Source organism: Megalobrama amblycephala, unplaced genomic scaffold (genome assembly GCF_018812025.1).
Source record: "Megalobrama amblycephala isolate DHTTF-2021 unplaced genomic scaffold, ASM1881202v1 scaffold253, whole genome shotgun sequence".
Taxonomy (NCBI): Eukaryota; Metazoa; Chordata; class Actinopteri; order Cypriniformes; family Xenocyprididae; genus Megalobrama; species Megalobrama amblycephala.
The window spans coordinates 1,232,914-1,256,978 of record NW_025953340.1 but is presented as its reverse complement, the minus strand read 5'-3'; the positions used below and the strand labels follow the sequence as shown (position 1 = coordinate 1,256,978).

The 24,065-nt window shown below is 38.8% G+C and overlaps 2 protein-coding genes across 2 annotated transcripts in view; both read left to right on the top strand.

The window, feature by feature from the left end:
- LOC125261066 (membrane-spanning 4-domains subfamily A member 15-like) overlaps nt 1-24,065 on the top strand; it is a 101,874-nt gene that overhangs the window by 737 nt on the left and 77,072 nt on the right. The gene's annotated exons all lie outside the window — the stretch shown is intronic.
- On the top strand, nt 950-23,300 carry LOC125261029 (membrane-spanning 4-domains subfamily A member 15-like). The gene is made up of 8 exons (XM_048179571.1): nt 950-962; nt 5,034-5,239; nt 5,453-5,563; nt 5,650-5,724; nt 6,137-6,256; nt 14,159-14,272; nt 22,491-22,556; nt 22,828-23,300. Exons 1-8 carry the CDS (start codon nt 950-952, stop codon nt 22,912-22,914), a joined length of 792 nt encoding a protein of 263 aa, XP_048035528.1. The 3' UTR covers nt 22,915-23,300.

Genomic DNA, 24,065 nt, shown 5'->3' with positions numbered 1-24,065 from the left:
TTGGCTTTTATACATGTTTCAGGGGTGGTGTAGCAACTGTAACAACCGTCCAATGAGAAGATACATTACATCATTGTAGAACGTCAAACATTAGAGTAATAAGTCTGTATATGGTCAGTTTCCGGCTGAAGAGAGACAAAGAAAGATGGACCTTTTCTTGGCTGCTTTCCAAAAAACACATACACAGTGTACATTAAAACAGATGATGAATCAATCATCTCCTCTCGCGCATCCTTGAAGACCAGAGAGAGAGAAAAAACGGAGAAACTGAGAAAGAAAAGTCAGGCTGATTAGATTTATCTTTCATTAGTAATGTGTTTATAATGGTGGTAGGAGCACTTTTGTTAATCTGTTTGGAATACAGCAACTGTTAAATGCTGTAGATCAGTTTAAACATGAGTTGTTTGTAATATGATCCGATCAGGCATAACATTATGACCACCTTCTTAATATTGTGTTGGTCCCCCTTTTGCTGCTAAAACAGCCCGACCCGTCGAGGCATGGACTCCTCTAAACCCCTGAAGGCGTGCTGTGGTATCTGGACCAAGATGTTAGCAGCAGATCCTTTAAGTCCTGTAAGTTGCGAGGTGGAGCCTCCATGGATCAGACTTGTTTGTTCAGCACATCCCACAGATGTTCGTTGGATTGAGATCTGAGGAATTTCGAGGCTTTTTCAACACATCAAACTCGTTGTTGTGCTCCTCAAACCATTCCTGGACCATTTTTGCTTTGTGTCAGGATCATTATCCTGCTGAAAGAGGCCACAGCCACCAGGGAATACTGTTTCCATGAAAGGGTGTACATGATCTCAACAATGCTTAGGTAGGTGGTAAGTGTCAAAGTAACATCCACATGGATGGCACGACCCAAGGTTTCCCAGCAGAACATTGCCCAAAGCATCACACTGCCTCCGTCGGCTTGCCTTCTTCCCATATTGGATCCTGGTACCATGTGTTCCCCAGGTAAGAGACACACACACATCCGGCCATCCACGTGATGTAAAAGAAAACGTGATTCATCAAACCAGGCCACCTTCTTCCTCCGTGGTCCAGTTCTGATGCTCACGTGCATCAATGAGCATTGGCCGTCCATGACTCTGTCGCTGGTTCACCACTGTTCCTTCCTTGGATTACTTTTGATGCATACTGACCACTGCAGACCAGGAATACCCCACAAGAGCTGCAGTTTTGGAGATGCTCTGACCCAGTCGTCTAGCCATCACAATTTGGCTCTTGTCAATGTAGGGAAAACACCCTAGGAAGTAAAATTAGCTCAAATGAATAAAGAGTTGTTTAGATTACGACCGAGCAACTGATTTGTCCAGCGTTCATTTGCTCGAGCCGTAATAAGCTCTTGTAACGGATATAAATATCCAACAATCGTGAAAATGCTGATTAGAGCACGGTAACTTGAAATCGACAGTTTAAGACATTAAATCATAAAGCACATAATACAAGACACTTTCCTTTTAAAATCTACAAGAGATTTTATTTATTCTAACACAAACTAATCTAACACAAAGGCACGCACACACACACACACACACATACATTCATACGCGTTGCAGTAAGAAGGAAATGAGAGAGAAAGAGTTTTGAAAGAGAGAGAGAGAGAGAGAGAGATCTGATTAACCGAATTCCTATCAATGCATTTCAAAGACCAGAACGAACCATGAATCATTCATTTAAATGCACCAGTTCAGTTTTCATCTGGAGGTACTTGCTTGCGTTGACTTAAAGGTGAATTTCCCTCGTCGTGCAGAGAGGGGTTTCCCAAGTCGATGATTGGTCCAGATCAGGTCCGTGTGGAACAATGAAGGAAGTCTCTTTGTCGCTGGAGTTGAAGCGGCGAAACTTAGGACACGAGACTTTCAGCGGTAAAGGAGAATTAAGTAAAAGAAAAGAAAAGTGAGTGAAGGTTGAATGGCTTGAATGAGCTGCTTGTCTGTTCTTTCTTGTTACTCCATTGTTCTTGGTACTTGTCTTGGCTTCTTTTCCCAGAACAGAACCAACTCCCTGTTCGTTTACTAACCAACTTCTCCCCTTCACTATCTTGCAATATGATCATTTAAACTTAGTTGTTTGTCACCCCTCTGAGGAGTCCTGGCCAATCAGACATTGTCCTGTTTCAAGAGGGCCTTCCTCTGCCCCCAATAAAACATAAGTGTTACATCCTGTTTCTGCTTCAGCAGAGAGTGCCATTTTAACATGATTTCTATTAAATGGAATACAATACATTTTAAACAGATTTCATTCAAGTCAGGATATAGGAAAGGGGGAAAGAATCAAATTAAGTCCAAATAAGGCATACTTTCAGTCATTCAGTCAAGAGTTAACACATTTACATGACTTGTGAGTGTTCTAAAGCCTAACTGTTTACAGGTAGTACTTGTGGACACATAATGCAAAATGTATGTAGTTAAAAGATGTTTGATAAGTCCGTTAAAATTGTTGGAACAATTTTGAAGCAGATTTATTTGTTCAACAGTCTCTTTGGCTTTCCTGTGAAGTAAGGAAACAAAAGGGTCTGGATTGTCTCTCTGTCTTCTTGGGTGACCCTTTGGTATGTCGCTTCTGCTATCAGGAAGCATGTGTCGTAAAAGTAATCAGCCTGGCTTTATCTGCAGACGGGCCGGAGCCGGAACCTCAATTCTGAATTAGAATTATGTTTTGAAAGAATCATCTGAATGATTCATTTGTCTGGTTCGTCCACAGTTCCTACATATGTAACGTCTGGACCAATCAGCCACACAATTATTCATTGTATTTAATGAATTACCCATAAACTCACTCTCACTATCAAAGTTCTCTGAACTCATCCCCCTAAACTGTAACCAGCATCCCAATGTTGCTAGCACACAGGCCAACCTAGGTGTCCTGTTACAGTTATATGGTACTTTTATGATCCAGAAGAATTCTGGAGAGACTAGTGACTCATCCTTCCTGAGAAGGACAAATAAACTCTCTTAATCCTATGTATTCTCTATATAACCACTTGGGAAATGTATAAACATGTATCCAATTTTCCCATCTCATGACTTTCCTTTTATAGGCTTTATTCTATGTATTAATTCTCTCTTTTGAACTATTTTGGTATTAATGTTCCATAGTTGCAAATGTATAGTTAACTGAGATCACATTGGCAGCATGTTTGGTATCTACGGACTCCAACTTTAATTTCCTATTTGGTAATTTATGTTACATGTTACTAACTCTGTGACATGTTAGAATTATAGGAAGCTAGAAGGTTATTCTCTCATTCATCCAATCCAGTGTCTTATGCTAATATCTTGCTACAGAACAAAGACTCGTAAAACTTCCCTCTGAAAGGGGAACTCCTTATTGGCTCAGACACCTTAAGAGGGTGTGACATCTTCACCCCTTATATTCACTGATCACAAGGAACCCCCGCTCTTCCTGCTCGTCCTCCTCTTCTTTTCTTTTACTGACAAGTGCTGACGTCAAGATGATGCTGTAAGAAGCTAGAAGCTTCTAAGGAACCCCAAGCTTGTGCCAGGCCTCGGCCTAGACCTTCCATTCACCAAAGATCCTCTGAATCCAACTGGTTCTCTTTCATCAAGACAATATCAGCAAAGATTCAACGGAAACCTCCACAAATTGCATCAGGACAGTTTTAATTCAACTTGGAGAGACATGCAAGTATCAAACTTAGTCTCATTATCGGATACATTGAGTATCCTTACCCCTTTTAAAGATGGGCCTGTTAAAACTATACTGATGGTTTGCTCAAGGCTGTTGATCTGCTGAAATGTCCAACAATGCTGTAACCTCTTGCTTCCTGTACTCTGCTTTAGCTCTCTCTCTCTCTCTCTCTCTTGGTAAACTGTATGCATGTATGTGTGTGAATGTTAGAATAGTTTAAGTGTTTAGTCTAGTTAATAAAGTCTTGTTCATGTCACACGTAAGGTTGTCCGTGTTTTGCGCTCATATACGGGAGTCCCTATTCATGCCGGTCCTGACTACAGGCTTTTAGAAGAATAAGATTGTTATTTCCCATAACCTGGAAATGAACATTTCTTAGAATTAATAAACAATTAACACTGTGTGTTCATTGAACAACAGGTTAATTGATTGTAATATTAATTTTATTACATTAAGTTAATTTTATTAACTGATTAAAATATTAATAATTAATTATAACTAGTTATGATTAATTATTCATATTTATTTTGAGCTAATTTGCTGCATCAAACTTTCTCAAATCCTTATCTCCGTTGGCCATTTTCCTGCTTCTAACACATCAACTCTGAGGACAAAGGGTGCTTCTCAGAGAATTGAGATGTCCTTCAAGATGGCTGAGCTCGATCGATTTCCGGGTCATAGGATGGAGGACGTAGGCGCGAGGAAATGGGATATTGAGAAGCACCCATTATGTTCACTTGCTGCCTAATATATCCCACCCACTAAAAGGTGCCGTGATAAAGTGATAATGAGTGTTATTCACTTCATCTGTCAGTGCTCATAATGTCTAATATCTGTGAAAATTCTGGTTGCTTCTCAATATCCCTCCTCATTTCCTCGCTCCTCTGTCCTCTATCCTATGACCTGGAAAACGATCGAGCTCAGCCATCTTGAAGGATTCTCTAATTGCACCGCGATTTTTTTTGTGGGTAGATCCCTGGAGTGCAGCTGATGACGCTTTGAAGTGACGCTAAAGGGAGTGAGGATATATCATTTAACTTGATTCAATTCCTCCGTCCTCGCGTCTTTTCCCTGCGTCCTTCTCTCGCATCCTGAAAGGGTGGAGCTACTGTAAGACGTGAGGAAAGGAAACGAGGAAAATAAGAATTGAGAAGCACCCTCTCTGTTTTCAAGGCCTCGTGGAGTTACTCTAGCTATCAATAATTCTGTGGCATGACAAGCTTTCAGAAGTTTTTCCAGAATATGAAGACCACAGATTGCTCATTATAATAATGAATGTTAACATATAATATTTTAATAAATACACTGGTATTTTATATTCTTATTCTTCAAATGTTTTTACATGTTTTGATTAACTGTGATTTCATACAGGTCAATCTCATATTCAGAAACAAGAATGTCCAGTACCTGTCATACCCACAAACTCTGGGACGCTGGTCATCCAGTTTCAGCCATCAGAACAAACGGCACCAGCTGAAAGAGGGACAAATGCTCCAGTGACTGTTCATGTCCCACAGGCAGCTTCATTTCCTCAAGGACTTGAGGCATTTCTGAAAGGACAACCAAAAGCTCTTGGAGTGAGAAATCTTTCAATAATTGATTATCATATGTATCTGTCAGTGTGAAGGAGGAAATTTATGGGAACAAATCCAAAAAAAGCAGGAGTACAAACATTAGCAAACTGTCAAATTTGGTGGGTTTTGCTGTGCAGATCTGGCGACTCTGCTCAGCTGACAACTGTGATTAATTATGACCCCTGCAATAATTATCTGTTTTCTGGTCTTACTCAGATTGTCCAGATAATGATCGGCCTGCTGACACTCCTGTTTGAAATTGTGTCTACTGTCCATGCAGAATCCAACTTTGTCTTCGGTGGAATTCCTTACTGGGATTCTCTCGTTGTGAGCAAATATTATACAATTAAGTACAGTTCTGTCTTTTATAAGCGAAATATTCAAACAGAATCGTCCTTTCTCTCTCCTCTCAGTACATTATCACAGGATCATTGAGCATTGCTGCAGAAAATGTACTCCATGTCAAAGGACCCTCCAGTCTGTGTTTGGTATGTACACATTGCTTGTTATTTTCTTGTTATTGTAAGATTAAACAAAGTGTCCTAAACAGGATGAAAGTAAATGTAAGATTAACCATTTACTTTATTTTTACATGATACAGAAAACATGTCAAGTTGTCAGACATGAATAAATGTATTTCTATCCAATTAAATCGAAGAGAAAATACTATCTGTCTATGGTAAAATATTACATGCTTTTAAGACTTGCCATTGTATAAATGTATTGTCTTCTCAAGTAATTTGTACTTGGACCCCAATAATCGCCACTTGCAACTTTATTATTTATTTTTATACTGCTCCATATATATTGTTTCATGATCTGTTTTAACACACTGGATAAAGAGCTTGCTAACTTTTTATTAACTTTTTTTTTGTTTAATTTTTTTTTTTCTGTCTATAGGTGAAAGCTTCACTTGGAATGAGCATCATAAGTGCTATAACTGCAGGCATTTCCATTATGGTTTTATTGCGGTCGGTTTTAAGACCAGTGAACCTTGACGAATCGTATTGCACGTATAAGGTATGTTAACTTTTATAGTCACTTTTATCAAGTTCAGCTGTAATCTGCAATATCCTGCAATTAATTTAATAGAAGAATCTAATAGACATCCTACTAATTACTGATCATTTACATGAATCAGAGCTTGACATTAACACCCACCGCATATGGGTGGATTTCAGCAGTGGCATGTGACGCAGTACCTCCTACTAGCCACTTTAGTTGGTTGAATTTTATATATACATTTTTCAAAAAGGCATCTGAAATAATAAACTAAGTGCAATGTATGTTAAATATCGATTTTTTTAAAAAATTATTATTCATATTGATACTGACAATGCGCAGTGGATTGGCGCGATGACATGCACAGTGGTTGTCATGAGAGACATATAATGCACAGTAGATGTGTAAAGGTAGAAATGTGTGTGACGTGAGCTGTGAGTTGATTTCATGCTTAAACGCTGACAAATAAAAATCAGTAAAGTTCCACATAAAATGTATGCCTGCATTATTTCGATGGACCCATTCTAAAGAGACTGGAGTTTTCTCATATGGTCTACAGCCCCTCTTACATTTCTGGTGGCAGCGGGTTTGGACGACATCCATTTGTATGGGTAAAGATTTTGTGGATCACATGAAAAACCTCACAGACATTTTGACCAGGTTCAGGGAAGTAGGTCTCAAGCTTAACCCTGCGAAGTGACATTTTTGCAAGGCATCTGTAATGTACATGGGTCATGTTGTCTCAAAGGATGGGCTGTGTCTTGATCCAGCTCATAGCGAGAAGGTACGAGATTGGCCAACTCCAAAATCATTATAGGCTATTATAGGCGTTTCGTTCAAGACTATGCCTTTAAGGCTCAACCCCTACACAGACTGACCCACAAAGATGTTCGTTTTGAATGGACCGATGAGTGTTAAGCAGGCTTTCAGAACCTAAAAGATACTCTGACATCTCTGCTTGTCATGGCACTCCCTCATTTTGATCAGCCGTTTACATTAAGTACAGATGCGTCTAATACAGCTATTGGTGCTGTCCTGTCTCAAATTCAAGATGGCAAAGAGTAATTGCCCTTTTACAATTGTCACCAATCTCAAATCTATGTTGGCCTGAGAAAATTGAACTTTGTTGATCCCACAGGAAGTAGAGGTTGGTGGGCTATGGAGCTTGATCCATATGAATGGGTGATTGTTCACAAAGATGGCAAGAGACATACTAATGCAGATGCCATGTCTCGTATTCCTGTAGATTCATCTATGACTCCGACACCTCTCACACAGACCATATCTATTCAAAGAGATGACTTGCCTCTCACTTCTCAGACTGCTGTTTTTGTTGGTGGCAATGGTATAGAATGTCGGCCTAATGTGGAATCACAAATTTGTCTGACCGAATGTGAAATTGATGAGGATTTTTCTTAGTCTACTGTGCAGATACTGTGCAGTCTACTGTGCATTGTGATTAATGTAGTGGTGGGCATAGATTAATTTTTTTAATCTAGATTAATCTCACTGTAATCTTGGAATTAATCTAGATTAATCTAGATTAAAATGGCTCATTTGAATTCTGCCGAAGGCATTCAGAATATGTGTGCTACCCAAATAATGACTAAAAGTAAGTCATTAATTAATTAATAAACTTGTTTTTAATTATTCAGTTTGGGCTAAAGTATGGTGTATTATAAAAAACTAAACTAAACTAGCCAGAAAATTAGATATATAAACATTATTTTAGTTATTACACAGACAGCAATATAGGCTCTTGCATACCCAAATTAAACCCGAGTTTGCTGTCTTTTCTCGCCGAGTTTGCTGTGTTGTAAACATGTTCACGCGTCAGATGATGTAAAACACAAAGCTTACCTCATTTGTGTGTAGCAATGGATAACACAAGGCTTTTATTTATTTATTTTTTATTGATTTTACGTTTATATGCGAGTGTTGTACACCTTGCATGTTAACAAACTTTCAAGACTATCAAGTTTATAAATGACCAACTTATAAAAACAAATTTATAGCTGTCTTTGTAAAGAAATGCTCTCTTTATATTCAGTTTGGAGCCGCTGCTGTGACGCTGTACAAACACTTTCAGTGTGAATACTCGCACGTCTCTGCAGCTGCAGTGACGATGTAGTTACGCTCACGCATTGCTCACGCTTGCAGTGTGAAAAAGGCGTTAGTCTTGTCGAGGTTTCCATTGGGAAGCTTCTTAAAAATAAGCGGTTATGAAGCAAACCCGGCGGCTTCATAGCTGCATCCATGTTAGCACATCACATTTGATGTTGTAATTTCACAGTAGGCAAACACACAGGTTCGAAGACTCGTTCTCGCCCCCTACAGTGCATCCGCGCTAAAATATCAAGGTGAAAGTCATCATAGCTTGCGTAGTATAGACCCAGCTATCAACCCAACTTTGAGAATAGATTAACGGCGATATTTTTTTTTATCGCCCGATAAGAGTCTCGCATTAACGCAGCACGTTAACGCCGATAACGGCCCACCACTAGATTAATGTGAAGCTTGTGAATCTTGGAAAATGCCTGTTTCTCAGCGAAGGGCACCTCTCCAGTCTATTAATGCTGTGTGACCTTTTCAGTTTGTGTGTACTGATATCACAGAATTGCCTGTCACATCCAGTAGTAATAGGTATGTGTTGGTCGTGCAAGATCACTTTACTAAATATGTCAACGCATATCCTATGGTGGACCAAACAGCCAGTACAGTGGCACGGTTGTTGTGTGAACAGTACATACCTAAACATGGTGTTCCAGAGGAATTGTTCTCTGATCAGGGACGTCAGTATGATTCAGAGATTTTGCAGGACATCTGTAAGAGATTAAACATCAGTAAAATGAGAACTGCACCTTGCCATCCTCATGGTAATGGAATGGTAGAACGGTTCAACAAAACATTGAAGGATCAGTTGGCGGAGGTTCTCTTTCATAGTGGTGGCGAATGGGACCATACTTATCTGCAGTTGTACTGTACTCTAATGCTACACCCCATTCTAGCACCGGGTACTCGCCATTCTCCATCAGATGGAGCCATGGACGCTCCGCAGACTTATGGTTCAGCTCTAGTCAATCGTATGGAAACTGTGTTTCAAGAAGTCTTAAATACTAGTACAGATCAGAGACTTTAGTGTGAGTACTACTTTAATAGGTCTGAGAAGTTCAGACCCTTTAAAGTGGGTGACCTGGTGTGGATGAATGATCCAACTACACAAAGAAAGAAACTTGAACCAAAATTGACAGGACCATATTTATACATTATATACATATAATTTATATGTATTTTGTTGTCAGATTCAGAAAGAGCTTTATTGCCAGAACCCCCTAAATTTTTCACTCTTTGTTATATTGCAGCCATTTGCTAAAATCATTTAGTTCATTTTTTTCCTCATTAATGTACACACAGCACCCCATATTGACAGAAAAACACAGAATTGTTGAATTTGCAGATTTATTAAAAAAGAAAAACTGAAATATCACATGGTCCTAAGTATTCAGACCCTTTGTTGTGACACTCATATGTGACCAGTCACGGAAAGTAGGGACACAAGTCGGTTCTGGGGCATTTTGAGTTATTCACATATTCTGACAGTGCAGTCTCCAAGCTTTCCAACGATGTGTGACACATGGAAACTGATAATATTTGGAGAAGTTGTGGCCATTTGAAGGTGCCTACTCAAGAAAGCTCTATAGGGAGAAAAACGCCTCTAAAGTTGCAGTTCTCGCCTGTTCTCACCTGCTGGGAGTGACAATAGGGCTCATTTACATCTTATTTAGATAAGCCATACCCCCTGTAAAGCTGCATGGACCGCATACTATTAATAATAAAGGTTAATGTGCATTGTAAATGTCAGTAATTTATCTTTTTTGAGTTTTATAAAAATGATTTAAGGCTGAAATATGTGACTTTTTTGTCAAAACTCTATTTGAACTTGTGCATTGTAGATAACATGTTGCAAGACACTCCTTTAAAATCTGCCCATATTTTTATGTTATATTTTATGTTTATGTAAAGAAAAATACATATATGCTATTTTATTTTTATTTGCTGGTTTTCCACATAAAACTTGGTATACTTTTTGACAGGATTCTGTGATACCCGTGTATTTTGTCACTATACATGAAATGAAATGTTCTCACCTGAGAAGCCTGTAAAGAAGAATAGGCAATCCAGGAAATAACTGGATAACAGAGGCCAGAGATCGCTAACTATGGCTATCAAAACACTTTTCAGACAATAAAATCATTATTGAGACGATGAATGCATGTATTGACTGAATTTGCGTCTGAATAGCGCTGGCTCCGTGGGCGTGGCCGCATTAGCGGATAATGAGCTGAATCCAGACTTTGACATGGCTCTCTTTTCATACAGATTACATAAACACAGAAGGTTTGTTTTCGATTTGACTTACACGTTTTAAAACTTGACATTTCAACGTTTTTTCAGACATAAGTATAATTTTTTTATGATTAGTATTCACTAAGTTACAGTTCATTTTCTGAGAACTATCAGATTGGACTTCGTTCAGAGGGAGAGGAGAAATCACGCATCATGTTAGTTTTCTTTATTTTTCAAAAAGCACAACATTTTGTTTTTACTCTGAGTGTACACAAATAAAAGAAGACATTCTATAGTTTCAATATATTACTTATGTCTCTATGACAAAAAATGACGGAGTATTTTAAGTCTGTTTTGCTGCAATGTGAAAAAAAAATCCTGCAAAATGCGCCGGCGCGTTACCCGACTCCAGAGAGGTAATGTCTTATTATGCCGCTTTCATCGTCGCTCAGATCGTCTTCAGAATCAGTGAGCGCTTGTTCATAAGCATCCGGCTTGTCGAAGAAGTACATCAAAACATTTTCGGTGTAACGGCCACGGTTCTTCATTGAATTTTGATATCAGCTAGAGCCGGCCAGAGCGCTGCATAGTAATAGCCACGCTTCCCATTGGAAAAAAAGAATGAACGCCCCTACTGCTGCTAAATCTCTGAAAAACAAGCCGATTTCAACCTCAAAATGTACGCTTTTAAATATACCAATACTGCTATCTCAAACACGGAAAGGCTTCTTCATGATCTCAACTAACAGATTCTGCAAAAAAACGAAAATCACCAATTTTGAAAAAAAATGCTTCTTTCTCATTTTGCTCAAGAGTTGTGCTGCCGACTTGTGTCCCTGGTTTTCGTGACGGGTCACATATATTTAACTCAGGTGCTGTCCATTTCTTCTGATCATCCTTGAGATGGTTGTACACCTTCATTTGAGTCCAGCTGTGTTGATTATACTGTTTGGACTTGATTAGGAAAGCCACACACCTGTATATATAAGACCTTACAGCTCACAGTGCATGTCAGAGCAAATGAATCATGAGGTCAAAAGAAACTGCCTGAATTGTGGCAAGGCACAGATCTGGCCAAGGTTACAAAAAAATTCTGCTGCACTTAAGGTTCCTAAGAGCACAGTGGCCTCCATAATCCTTAAATGGAAGACGTTGGAGTGTCACAAAAATGAGCATCACACATTTCTTTCTCTCTTTTTTTTGTTAATCTGTTAATTATTTAAATGAAATATATGTCATGCATAGTCCTATTTATTTTATTCCTTTTAAATTCTACCTAATTTTTATTCTGGATTTCTTGGTTCACAGAAGCGCTGCAGGTGCATGATGTATCTCATGTTCTTTTGTTTATGATGCGATTTGTGCATGTAAACCTAAACCCCTGGGGAAAAAAAACAACATTATTGTATTATTTTTAATGGGTCACAAAAGTTCATCCATTCTAATTGAATAAAATTTGAATATGACATTTCAGTTTATGATCGATTACCTTCAGTTGTTTGTCAGGAAAATAATAATGATGAAAATGTTGTCATTACATTTCTCCACCAGATTTACTTTGCTGCATGCAATTGTTCATGCTCAAAAACTTGAGTACACAAGCTGAGACCTGATCCAAGATTTGATAGTAGCCAACGTCATGTCCATAATGATGAATGCCAAGTTTTGTGTGGAAATGGCTGTATGCTCCGTTTTTGTTTGTTTGTTTGATAAATGAGACCTAGTCAGTATGTGTAAGAATATAATGGATTCATGTGTCAGGTCTTAAAGTGACAGCAGATATTTGATCTATTGTCAAATTATGAGATGGTATTAAAAATACATATCTTAATGGCAGTTCTCTTTCAGTCGGTTGCGTTCACGTATGTCAGAAGTGAACCAACAAACTGGGATATCGCATGAGAGCTCAGTTGTTCTACTGACTGAGGGCACTCTCTGCATGGATGCACTGGCACACAGCTGGCCCCGGGACCTTCACAAATATGAGTTTCCCCCCAGTGAGCCTACTTACAGAACTGTTGTGCAAAGTGCTAGTTGCGCCCTATTGGCCCAACCAGACCAGGTTTACAGAACTGCTCCAATGATTTCCCCGGCCGGCCAACCCTGTTGAGTTTCTTGTGCCATCCTTTGTGACCGCAGACTTTGTGGTGTGTCTGTTGCCAGGTCAAGCACTCATTATCTCGTCTGTGCTAGGCTGGGTGCCATATGTTGCGACCCCTACGATGGTCCCATATGAGTGCTCCCAAATCTGCCTTTCTCCTAGTGAGCCTACTTGCAGAACTTTTGTGCAAAGTCGGGAAGGATGAGAAGCTGGTCCTGCTAGTTGTGCCCTATTGGCCCAGCTGGACCTGGTTTCCAGAACTGATGCTCCTTGCGACAGCACCTCCTTGGCCCATTCCTCTGAGGAAGGACCTTCTGACTCAGAGACAGGGCACCCTATTGTACCCGTGTTCGGACCTCTGAAAACTCCATGTCTGATCCCTAGATGGGATGGCGAGCTTCTATGTAATCTACCCCAGGCAGTGGTAGACACCATCACTTCTACTAGAGCTTCTACGAAGCGCCTCTATACTTTGAAGTGGAACCTTCAAAGTTTGAAGTTTATTGAGTGGTGTTCTTCTCACCAAGAGGACCCTGGATCTTGCTTGATCAGGGGTTGGAGCAAAGACTGTGCCCTGGACATGTGCCCAAGGTTTCTACTACTCCCTTTAGAGATTGTGTAGTGATCCTGCAAGCGCTGCCCCTGGAGGAGGCAGACCCAGCCCTGGCTTTGCGAACCCTGTTGAGTTCCTGCGCCACCCTTTGCAAACTCAGACATTGTGGAGTGTCTGTCGCCAGGCCAAACACTCATTACCTCACCTGTGGTAGGCTGAGTGCGATATGTTGTGACCTCTGCAGTAGTCCAATATGAGTATATCTCCATGGTAGCCTCCCTATGGTAAGCCTGTGTCGTTCCCTCCGCAGAGTCCGCTCTGCTGCCTTTGCCAAGTGTGTCTCCCACTGATGCCTGGAATCATATGTGCACCGCCCATGGCCAGTGCATGTGTGTTTTCCCATGTAGGTAGGTTGTGGTCTCCGCAGCGTTCCCGGTGGGCACGCTTTCCAAGTGTTATCCAAGTCTTATGGAACAGCAGTAGACTCTCTTAGCGTAAGCCTGGTCCCATCTTCCGCCCCAAGGTGCAGGGTGCTGGAAGGGGTCAGTAATTCTGGCATTTTATTAGGGAACCCAATTTGTCGGTTTACTTCTGACATACGTCTCTGTTCCCTCCTTCGGATAAAGAGGGTTACATATGTAAATGAGATGTTATTCCCCAATGGGAAAAAAAAAAAATATTAAAAATTGTGGCCAGTAAAAATGCTGAGTGGCTAGTAACTTTGGAAAACTGCAGTGGCTGATGAGTTAATGTCAAGCCCTATTTACAATCACACATTAATTGTAAACTCATTTTAGTTTGATTTATGCTACATTACCAAATGAGCCTCAAGGATTGTACATTCTGCACTTGCAGCCAGTGAAAGTGTAACTATAATTTATTTTAATAATATTTGTGCTAATGATGAGTGTTTTCTCAGGCCCTCTTACAGGGGTTCAGTGGTGTCTCCATTGTATTCACTCTCCTTGAGTTCATCATCTCCATCTGTCTGTCAGTATTTGCCTGTAAAGCCAACGCCTGCTGTTCTTCTCAGGTGAGTCATGCTTTCAGGTCTAGAAGCATACAGAAATGCAATATATGAAACGTAAATCACATCCCTACTCAAATATAGGGACATATATGTACATATAAGGCAATATATTACTAGCACATATAAACATCCTCATGATATATGAATATATAGGTTTATACCATGAATGAAATGAATTATTTTTTTTATATTAACATTATATTATAGTTATTTATATGATGACTTTTTATGTGGTACTGTATGTTAACATATACCAGTCCCTCCATAAAAACGTGATTATGCGATCGCCTGATTTAATGCATAATCAGCCAAAGTCCGCCAAAGTATGCGGGGGTCGTATTTTTTCAAATACGCCGCACTTTCGCCGCATAAATTGCCGATTTCAGCAAGCAAAATATGCGGGGCTAGCATGATTTCTCCTCCCCCTCCACCATCTCCTCCCTCTCAAATGCTCCACTGCGGATTCGTTGGTTGTGGTAAAGGAAGACTAAGGCTTTGAGGTTTTGTTTGGTAGTTGATCAGCTGAGTTTGAGACAGCATCTTTGTACCGTTTGGCCAAAGAACTCAGCACAGGAAGTCTCTCCTGTAGGCCATCCCAAAACACATGCAAAAAATCCATCATGCCAGATGGCTGCAATAATGCACAAAAATACATAATCCCTGTATTTTTGTTGCAAAAAAGTCACATAGATCTTAGCAGAAAGTTGAAAAATGTTGCGTTTACTTCACACTAGTAAAGCGCTATTATTTTCCCCCTATTGCCATGGGAACCTTATGAAGTGACGTAATTACGCAATGTGAACATCATCTGCAAACCCCGCAGTGGTCATTCTCATTTGAATAAGTCTTCAACAAGAATAAGTGCAAAACACCGTGCAAAGTAGTTTTCTGGTGTGCACTCCATGCAACTGTGTGTTGAACCACAGACGGAGGTCGACACTGAAAAACCACTTTGTCACCGCCAAACATTTGAGGATGGTTAAAGCAGCAGCAGCAGAAGCAGGCAGGAAGAAGCAGCTCACCTACACCGAGGCGTCAACTTCCAAAACAGTTGCTAGGGCTGAATGAATCAAGGTCAGTAGCTTAGAAGATTAAAGCTTGTAAAATTTTGAAAAGGTTGATAGTTAACTGTTAAATTGAAAACAGAATGAAATGAAACAGAGAGGGTGTGTGTGACTCTTAATGAGATTTCCAAGTATGTGGTGTGTTGATGTAAGTTAACATTAGGGTTAGATAGCCTAACAGTAGTGTAATTTCCAATGCAAGATGATTGATTTTGCCTTGAAAGAATTATGTTTTATTTGCAGAAACACTACTGTTCTGTGAAAGGCTTACTGTAAATGATTCAGTTTTATACTGCAGGTTTTTGTAGGTTACACTGGACTTTGTGTGTGTGTGTGTGTGTGTGTACACAATACAGCCTAATGATACAAAAGTATTTTGTTTGTAGATTTGTGAAACCTGGGTTGCCACCTGAACTGCAATCAACATCCCACTGTCTAAGAGTGACCACCCTACACTGAGGAAATTTCTGAATGAGAATGTCATCAATGGCGGCGCCATTCCAGGGTTTCGCCAGCTTCAAGATATGTACTTGGGAGCAGTATATGAGAGGGAAAAAGAGGAGCTGAAGACACTTCTTGCAGGAAAACCTCTTGCTGTGATATTCGATGAGACTCCAGATGTCGAGGGGAGATGTGTCCTGAATATCCTCCTTGCACCACTTGAGAAGGATCATTCTGGGAGGATCTTGGCCTACCTTGCAGATACAGTTTTCTTTGAGCAGTGCAATCATTCCACTGTATCCGTGGCTGTTGTAAGGTGCCTTTAAGGATACAGCATTAACAACAAGGATGTGATTGTGTTTGACACTGATAATGCAGCCTACATGAAGAAGGCATTCACAGCAGCTCTGCAATCGTTGTTCCCCAACTCACTACAAATCACATGCATGGCACACATAATGAATCTCATTGGCAATGCCTTCCGCAAACCTTTTGTTCAGTTGAACATCTCCATGCTAAGTTTCTCCCAGATGTTCTTCAATGCTGTATCAAGCAAGAGAAGGTACCTCTGCTTCAGGACAAACAAGCTGCCAAGAAAAAGGGCAGTCATGTCTCCAAACCCCTGTGCAACATGCTGGGACTCCTGGTTCTCTGCAGTGCAGTACTACGCAGATCACTTTGGACTGTACAAGGAGTTCATAGAGATGGAAATCGAGGTAAAAACTTCCGTCACATAATTCCTCAATACAATCAACACTTCCTTTTCTACATCAGTTAACCCCCTTTGCATATACAATCATGAATCGTTTAGTAAGATCAAAACAAAAAATGTAATTGCATTAAAAATAAATATTGTATGTTTGACCTAATTCCTTTCTTTCTATTTGTTTTTTATTTATAGGCGTGTAGCAGTAGTGCTCCACATTCTGTGGAGAGACTCCATGAGATGCTTCAAGACCCAGACCTAGCTCAGTCCCTGAATGTCCAGATTAACATCATGGTTGACAAGTGCAAACACTTCCTAAGTCTACTCAATGTCTTTCAGAGCAGGTGTCCTGTGACCACAAAGATCTTCACTTATCTGGAGGATCTGCAGGTGGTCTTTGCTGCCAACAAAGAGCTGCAGTATGAGGCGTGTGTCGAATATTTTGAATACTTACCACACACCACGAAGACACAGATTCCCTGCACAGTTGGTCAGGCATATGAAAATGCTGAAGTAAAGCTCAACAAGTACATGTCACATGGGTAGCCGGCCATTGAGTTTCTCCAGGAGGTCAGGATGTTTGACCCTCGCAACATTGCATTCCTAGATGACTCCGTAGCAAGCTACAAGGCCATTCCAGGTTTCACTGAAGTGCCAGGTGATAAATTTGATTCTTACTTCAAGACTCTTGGTCCAGCAGCACTCAGAGCTGCACCATCTGGCATGATGGATTTTTTACATGTGTTTTGGGATGGCCTACAGGAGAGACTTCCTGTGCTGAGTTCTTTAGCCAAACGGTACAAAGATGCTGTCTCAAACTCAGCTGATCAACTACCAAACAAAACCTCAAAGCCTTAGTCTTCCTTTACCACAACCAACGAGTCCGCAGTGGAGCATTTGAGAGGGAGGAGATGGTGGAGGGGGAGGAGATGGATGTTGAGGGAGAGGGGATGGAGGATGACGAATGATAGGCCAATGTTAGAGGCTACACAGTTATAGTTTTCATTTTCACAGTGCACTGTGAAAATTTCATACAGAAGTTGATGCAACTTTACAGTTGTAAGATTGCACTTTTTGTTACAGAACAGTAATAATAATAATAATAATAATTCGTTACATTTATATAGCGCTTTTCTGGGTACTCAAAGCGTTTTACATATTGAAGGGGGAATCTCCTCAACCACCACCAATGTGCAGCATCCACTTGGATGATGCGACGGCAGCCATATTACGACAGAACGCCCACCACACACCAGCTGATTGGTGGAGAGGAGACAGAGTGATGAAGCCAATCAGTGTATGGGGATGATTAGGAGGCCATGATGGACAGAGGCCAATGGGAAAATTTGGCCAGGATGTCGGCCCTACTCTTTTCGTAGGTAACGACCACAGAGAGTCAGGACCTCGGTTTAACGTCTCATCAGAAGGACGGTGCATTTTGACAGTATAGTGTCCCCATCACTATACTGGGGCGTTAGGACCCACACAGACCACAGGGTGAGCACCCCCTGCTGGCCTCACTAACACCTCTTCCAGCAGCAACCTAGTTTTCCCAGGAGGTCTCCCATCCAGGTACTAACCAGGCTCAGCCCAGCTTAGCTTCAGTGGGCAACCAGTCTTGGGCTACAGGGTGATATGGCTGGTACCAAAACTTTACAGTTGTAAGTATATTAGTAGTATGTAAAATAATTTACATTGCAGTAAGAGATTGCAGTTTAACAGAAGATGTCTGTTTTGTATAGCTACCTCTGTAAAACAGGAAGCACACATTTTATTTTTTTATATTTTATGTATTCATTTTTACAGAAGTTGCTAAATATTCCTTTTGTAAAACTACACAACTTGTTTGACTCAATGTTTTGTAAGTTTGAGCCATGTGTTAATTAAGGTCTGAAATAAAACAGAATGAGAACTTCAATATTCTGTGATTTAGTATGCTTGCTTATCATAGGAAGTAATAAGAAATGTCTCTTTACATTAGGGTAGTAGACTAGTGATAACAGGGTGTTGGGGGAATCACCTTTTTTCTCTTTTTCATCAAACTACAGTTTTTGCAAGTTCCCGCAATTTCATCGCATAAAATTGCAAAAATATCCTGCATATTGCATCACATTTTTTTAAGAAAATGTGCCGCAAATTCAAGGATTTTTGCCCGCAACAATCACAAAAAAATCTGCGTTTTTCTGGAGGGACTGATATACAGAATGTGATCAATATATGTCTAATTTATATGCAAGTCTATTTAAACATAGTATGTAACAGATAGTATGTTAAAAGCACATTTTAGTTCATATTCATAGTGTTTATATAGCACAGTGGAGTACAATTAGATGCCTGTAGATTATTTTCAGAAGTATTTTAGTATATTAAGTATAAAAGTAGAGCACTTTAAATACATTATGGAAGTGTACTTTTTTCACCTGGGATATTAAGATATCTTTAATATTTCTTGAGTTTTAGAAATGCAAACGTAGAACAAAAATACACAAGATCTTTTTTCCAATTGTTTTAACTGTCATTGTTGGCATATAATGAAACAAAGATTGCTGAAGTCAATAGATTTTACTAATAGACCTACCAAACTCTGTGTAAATATAAAATAATGATGCTGCCATCTTTCTAATGTCATTTTTACCCCCTGTAATTTTGCTCCAAATCTCCAAAATGCTCCAAAAAAGTTGTTTTCTCGTGATCACGACTTATCCTCTGCTCTAAATTACACAAATGTGCCAACAGGTGGCAGTATATTACCAAATATAACTGGTGATGCGCTGTAAATATCCACTTTACTGTATTAGTTCATATTGGCTCAGATTGTACGAGTTTTGGACAGAGAGAGTTTTCTTGATCGCTTTATTTTTGCAGTATTGTGTGCCTTAAGCGATTAACTTAACTGTTAAATGACTGATTATAATTATATTTAATTATAATTATTTAGCTTGAAAGTGTTTGTTATCATTCTGACTAGTTGCATGACTCACAGTTTCACGACCGCAATAGTTCGGTGTGATACTAAACTTATTGCTTATTAAATCTAATTTTGATGTCACTGTATAGTACTCTGTTTGAACCTTATATTGTGTATCTTTAAGACGCTATTTTAATCATCGCAGTTTCAGTGTTCGTTTACCTAAATATGTCACTTAATGTATATTGATAAGAAATGTGATTTATAGCCTGTAATTTAATTCACTGATAGTGTGTAACCTATTGTATTTTCTACATTTCTTTGTAGAAAACACATACACATAAACACGGTTCTCAATCAGCATCCCAAGATTGTTTTAGCCTTTATCAACTGGATTAAAGTTTTTTTGTTTTGTTTTTTGGAAATCTGGAGTAGGCTATTGCATCTCTTTTTAATGGAAGATAGGAGGAAGACAGTTTAACGCACATGATATCACAGCCTATCCTACATGACGAATAAAAATAAAACACATTATGTAATATGTAGGCTATATATATTATATATATATATATATATATATATATATATATATATATATATATATTATTAAATGAGAACGGAAAATAAAGTTGGTTTAATCTAAAAGGTTTTAGAATTATAGAATAATCTGGCATCTTTCTGAAGGCACTCTGCCTGCGCTTGAGATGCTCTGTTGAATATTATGTTAATTACACAAACAATATGTTAAGCGTACATTTATTGAACAGTGATTGATTAGCCTATATGTATTTATTTATTGTAAACTTTATTATTAAGTGAAGTAAATATTTAGCTGAAATATCCACAAGATATAAGAGCGCATGATTTAACCGTTGATCAGATGCGCGTCAAAGTTGTGTACGTTACTATAGCAACAGTAATCCGGGTACGTGTTTCAGAATCAATCAAAAAGAACTTTTAAGTCGTGATCACAAGAAAACAACTTTTGTTATCTCGAGATCACGAGAAAATTAAGTCGTGATCACGAGAAAACAACTTTTGTTACCTCGAGATCACGAGAAAATTAAGTCGTGATCACGAGAAAACAACTTTTGTTACCTCGAGATGACGAGAAAATAAGTCGTGATCACGAGAAAACAAGATAGAAAAAAAATAATAATCCATGGCCGTTTAGGGCTTCCGTAGAATACACCCGGCACCCTAGTTTTCCTTATCTGCTTTGTACTTTGTGATCAACAAAAACAGAAAAATTAATCATTTTGATGACATTGCTGAACCTGTGGTGGTTTCTGTGGTGGGGAAGAAACGCAAGTCATCCAAAAGTAATCATTTACGTGAGGAGATTAAGAAGATGAAGCACTCTGTCAAGCTATATATACAGTGCTCTATGAAAGTTTGTGAACCACTTGCAGAATCTGTGAAAATATTAATAATTTTAACAATATAAGAGTGATCATACAAAATGGATGTCATTTTTTTATTTAGTACTGTCATGAGTAAGATATTTTTACATTAGGGCTGCAGCTATCAGTTATTTTGGTAAACGAGTATTCTACCGATTATTCCATCGATTAATCAAGTAATCAGATAAGAAGTAGTTTTTCTTTATTAAAAAGCAATACTAAACATAAAATAGAAAAAAAAATCTAAATAATAGCAGGAGGAGAAAGGTGAGACCGTATGTCTAATGAAAGTTCCCAAGACTGGATAATGTACATTTATTTAATATATTTTCCTGATATTTTGCTTTCTGTGGTGTTTTTATGCATCACTGTGTTCAGAGGTGTTTGTGTGTGTGTGTGTGTGTTTGTGTCACAGAGAAAGTAAGACTATCACCATGAATGACACGTAGCTAACAGGACATCATAATATCATATTGATTCAGGCTAAATGTGAACGTTACCTGGTATCAACTATGCAGAAAGCAAGACGAAACGGACAAATCATGTTTCCTTCTGGAGCATCAGTGAATGTTTGAACCTTTTTTAATAGTTGAGTTTGAGTCCCTCAGTTGTCCTCAGTGTAAAAAGACGAATCTCAAAATCATACAGTCACTGCTGGAAAGGGTTCAAATATGCAAAAGATGCTGGAAGTCTGAAGAATTTTCAAGACCTGGAGGATGTTTCTGAAGAATATTGGGCAGTTTAACTGCTCAGGACAAACAAGGGATTCATGGACAACCATCACAAAACAAAAAACAGTCATGGATCATCAGGTGACCACACACAGTATTGAGAATCAATGCTTCACAAACTTTTAAGCGGGTCGTTTTTATAAATCCAGCTGTTTTTTTTTTGTCTTGTGGACCATATGTAAACATCTTTTATGTAAAATATCTTACTCAGGACAGTACTAAATAAAAAATAACATACATATTGTATGATCCCTCTTTGTTAAAATTATTCACATTTTCACAAAATCTGCAAGGGGTTCACAAACTTTCAAGCAGCACTGTATGGGATAAATGTATGTGTCAATATATGGAATTGTTCCAATTTCTAATAGGTGTCATATATTCATATTCAGACTGCTTATATGCATATACGTTTTTACTTTATACGAGCATATGTTTATATTTCATATATGTACATACATTACATTTCCATAAGGGTAAGTGGCCGCTATGTTTGCTAGGCAGTTGCTAGGGTGTTCTGGGTGGTTGCTAGGACATTGCAGATTGACAGAAAGAGGTAACACTTTACAATATGGTTCAGGGTAACACTTTACAATATGGTTCATTTGTTAAACATTAGTTAATGGATTAACTAACATGAACTATGCCTGTAAAGCCAACGCCTGCTGTTCTTCTCAGGTGAGTCATGTGTTCAGGTCAAGAAGATGAGTGGCTGCTACGGTGTTCTGGGTGGTTGTTAGGACATTGCAGATTGACAGAAAGATGGGTAGTTTTTCAGTTTCAATAATCTGCACAAAGACACAAGTTTCCAAACCAAAACATTTCAGCAGGATTTTTGTTTTTTCTTTGTTCTATTTCCGTTTGAAATACAGTTCTGTCTATAAAGCTGTAATACTGGAACTGCCAATATTATTGAATTTATATGACAGTAAGAAGGTATAAAACACTGCATGTGCATTTCTCCAAAGGTGCTGAATGTTCATCAAGTTGTAATTCCACAGCCCTATCAGTCACATGATCTTAACCAGTCAGAGGTAAGAGAAGCTTATAGCCCCAGACTAATTGGTAATTGGTATTGCTAATTCACACACACACACACACACACACACAAAATGATCCATTATTTGGATTATATATATACAGCTAAGGAAAAAATTAAGAGACCACTCAAAGTTCAGAAATCAATGTTAAGTGGTCTCTTAATTTTTTCCTTAGCTGTAGTTGATTATATATATATATAATGTTCAATAATTGATTAGTATTATAAATAAATAAACATTGATGGCACACCTGTTTTTCTTGCAGATTCCTCTGGCCAGCGTCTCTTCCATGCCTCACCATCCTGAAGAAAATCCCCCACAATACAGTGAATGTTCTGCTCCTAAATATTAATCTTAAAAAGTGGACAGAGCTGTGGTCCTGCCGTTGGGTTTTACTCTTTCACAGGACACATGGGTTCTTCCAGTGATTTACTGTCCTTTATTTCTGCTTTCCTTTCTCTAAAAAGAGGACATGGATGTAATCACTGGATCATATAGTAAATTCACTTGTGTGTAAACAATTACTATTATTTACACAATAATAGTATTTATGTATTACTATATATTATACTTTTAAGACAGATACTGTTTCGCAATTTTCTTTACATCAACAATGCTGTCTGATCATCAGCGAAACTCACTCTTTTTAAAAATAAATAAATAAATAATAGTAAGTAAACCCTTTAAATACCTTAACAAATATTACTGATACAAACTGAATGTTTAAAACTTGCAAAGATAAAGCAAATATTAAATTATTATTCCTCAAAGTCTCAGTCCTCTGTGTCTCCTTCAGCACACTTCATGTTTTGGGATAGAAAAACAAAATCAAAGATTAGAGTATCCCAAACACCAGTCTCATTTATTTTCTTTCTGAATCTCAGGATTGGATCTGTTATTTTCCAGTGATAAATGGTCAATGTTTATTGAGCGTGGTCAAACATAGAAACAAGCAGATCCTGTGCAAGACAACAGCATTCTCTCTAGAAGTTACCAAAACTTCAAATTCAAAGAATTAATTTTTTTTTTAAACTAGGGGTGTCCAAACTTTGTCCTGGAGGGCCACTGTCCTTACAAATCAGGTGCTGTATTCACAAAACATCTTAAAGCAGAACTAAGTAACTTTTTTTACCTTCATAAATAGTTTTCTAAGTCCTTACGATGGTTAATTGACTTGTAGTGGTGTGTTTGAGGCGTGCACTAACCCCCTCTGGCACGTATACGCTAGAAAACAGCACTTGCAAGTTGAGCTGCGCCGACCCGACACAATCTCGCCTCGTGTTCACGTTCATGCGAAAGTGACAAAATGCTTTACGGTAATTCAATATACACTTAGCGACCTCACTTTATAAGACAATTTCGAAAATTAGCTACGTCGTAGGTTGTGCGTAATAGGTTGTGCGCAGCCGGACGTGCACCTCTCCAGAAATGTTACAACGTGTCCGAAAGTCCGAAAATATGTACATCTGTACGACACCTCTTCAGCTCATTACAAAGACGCCC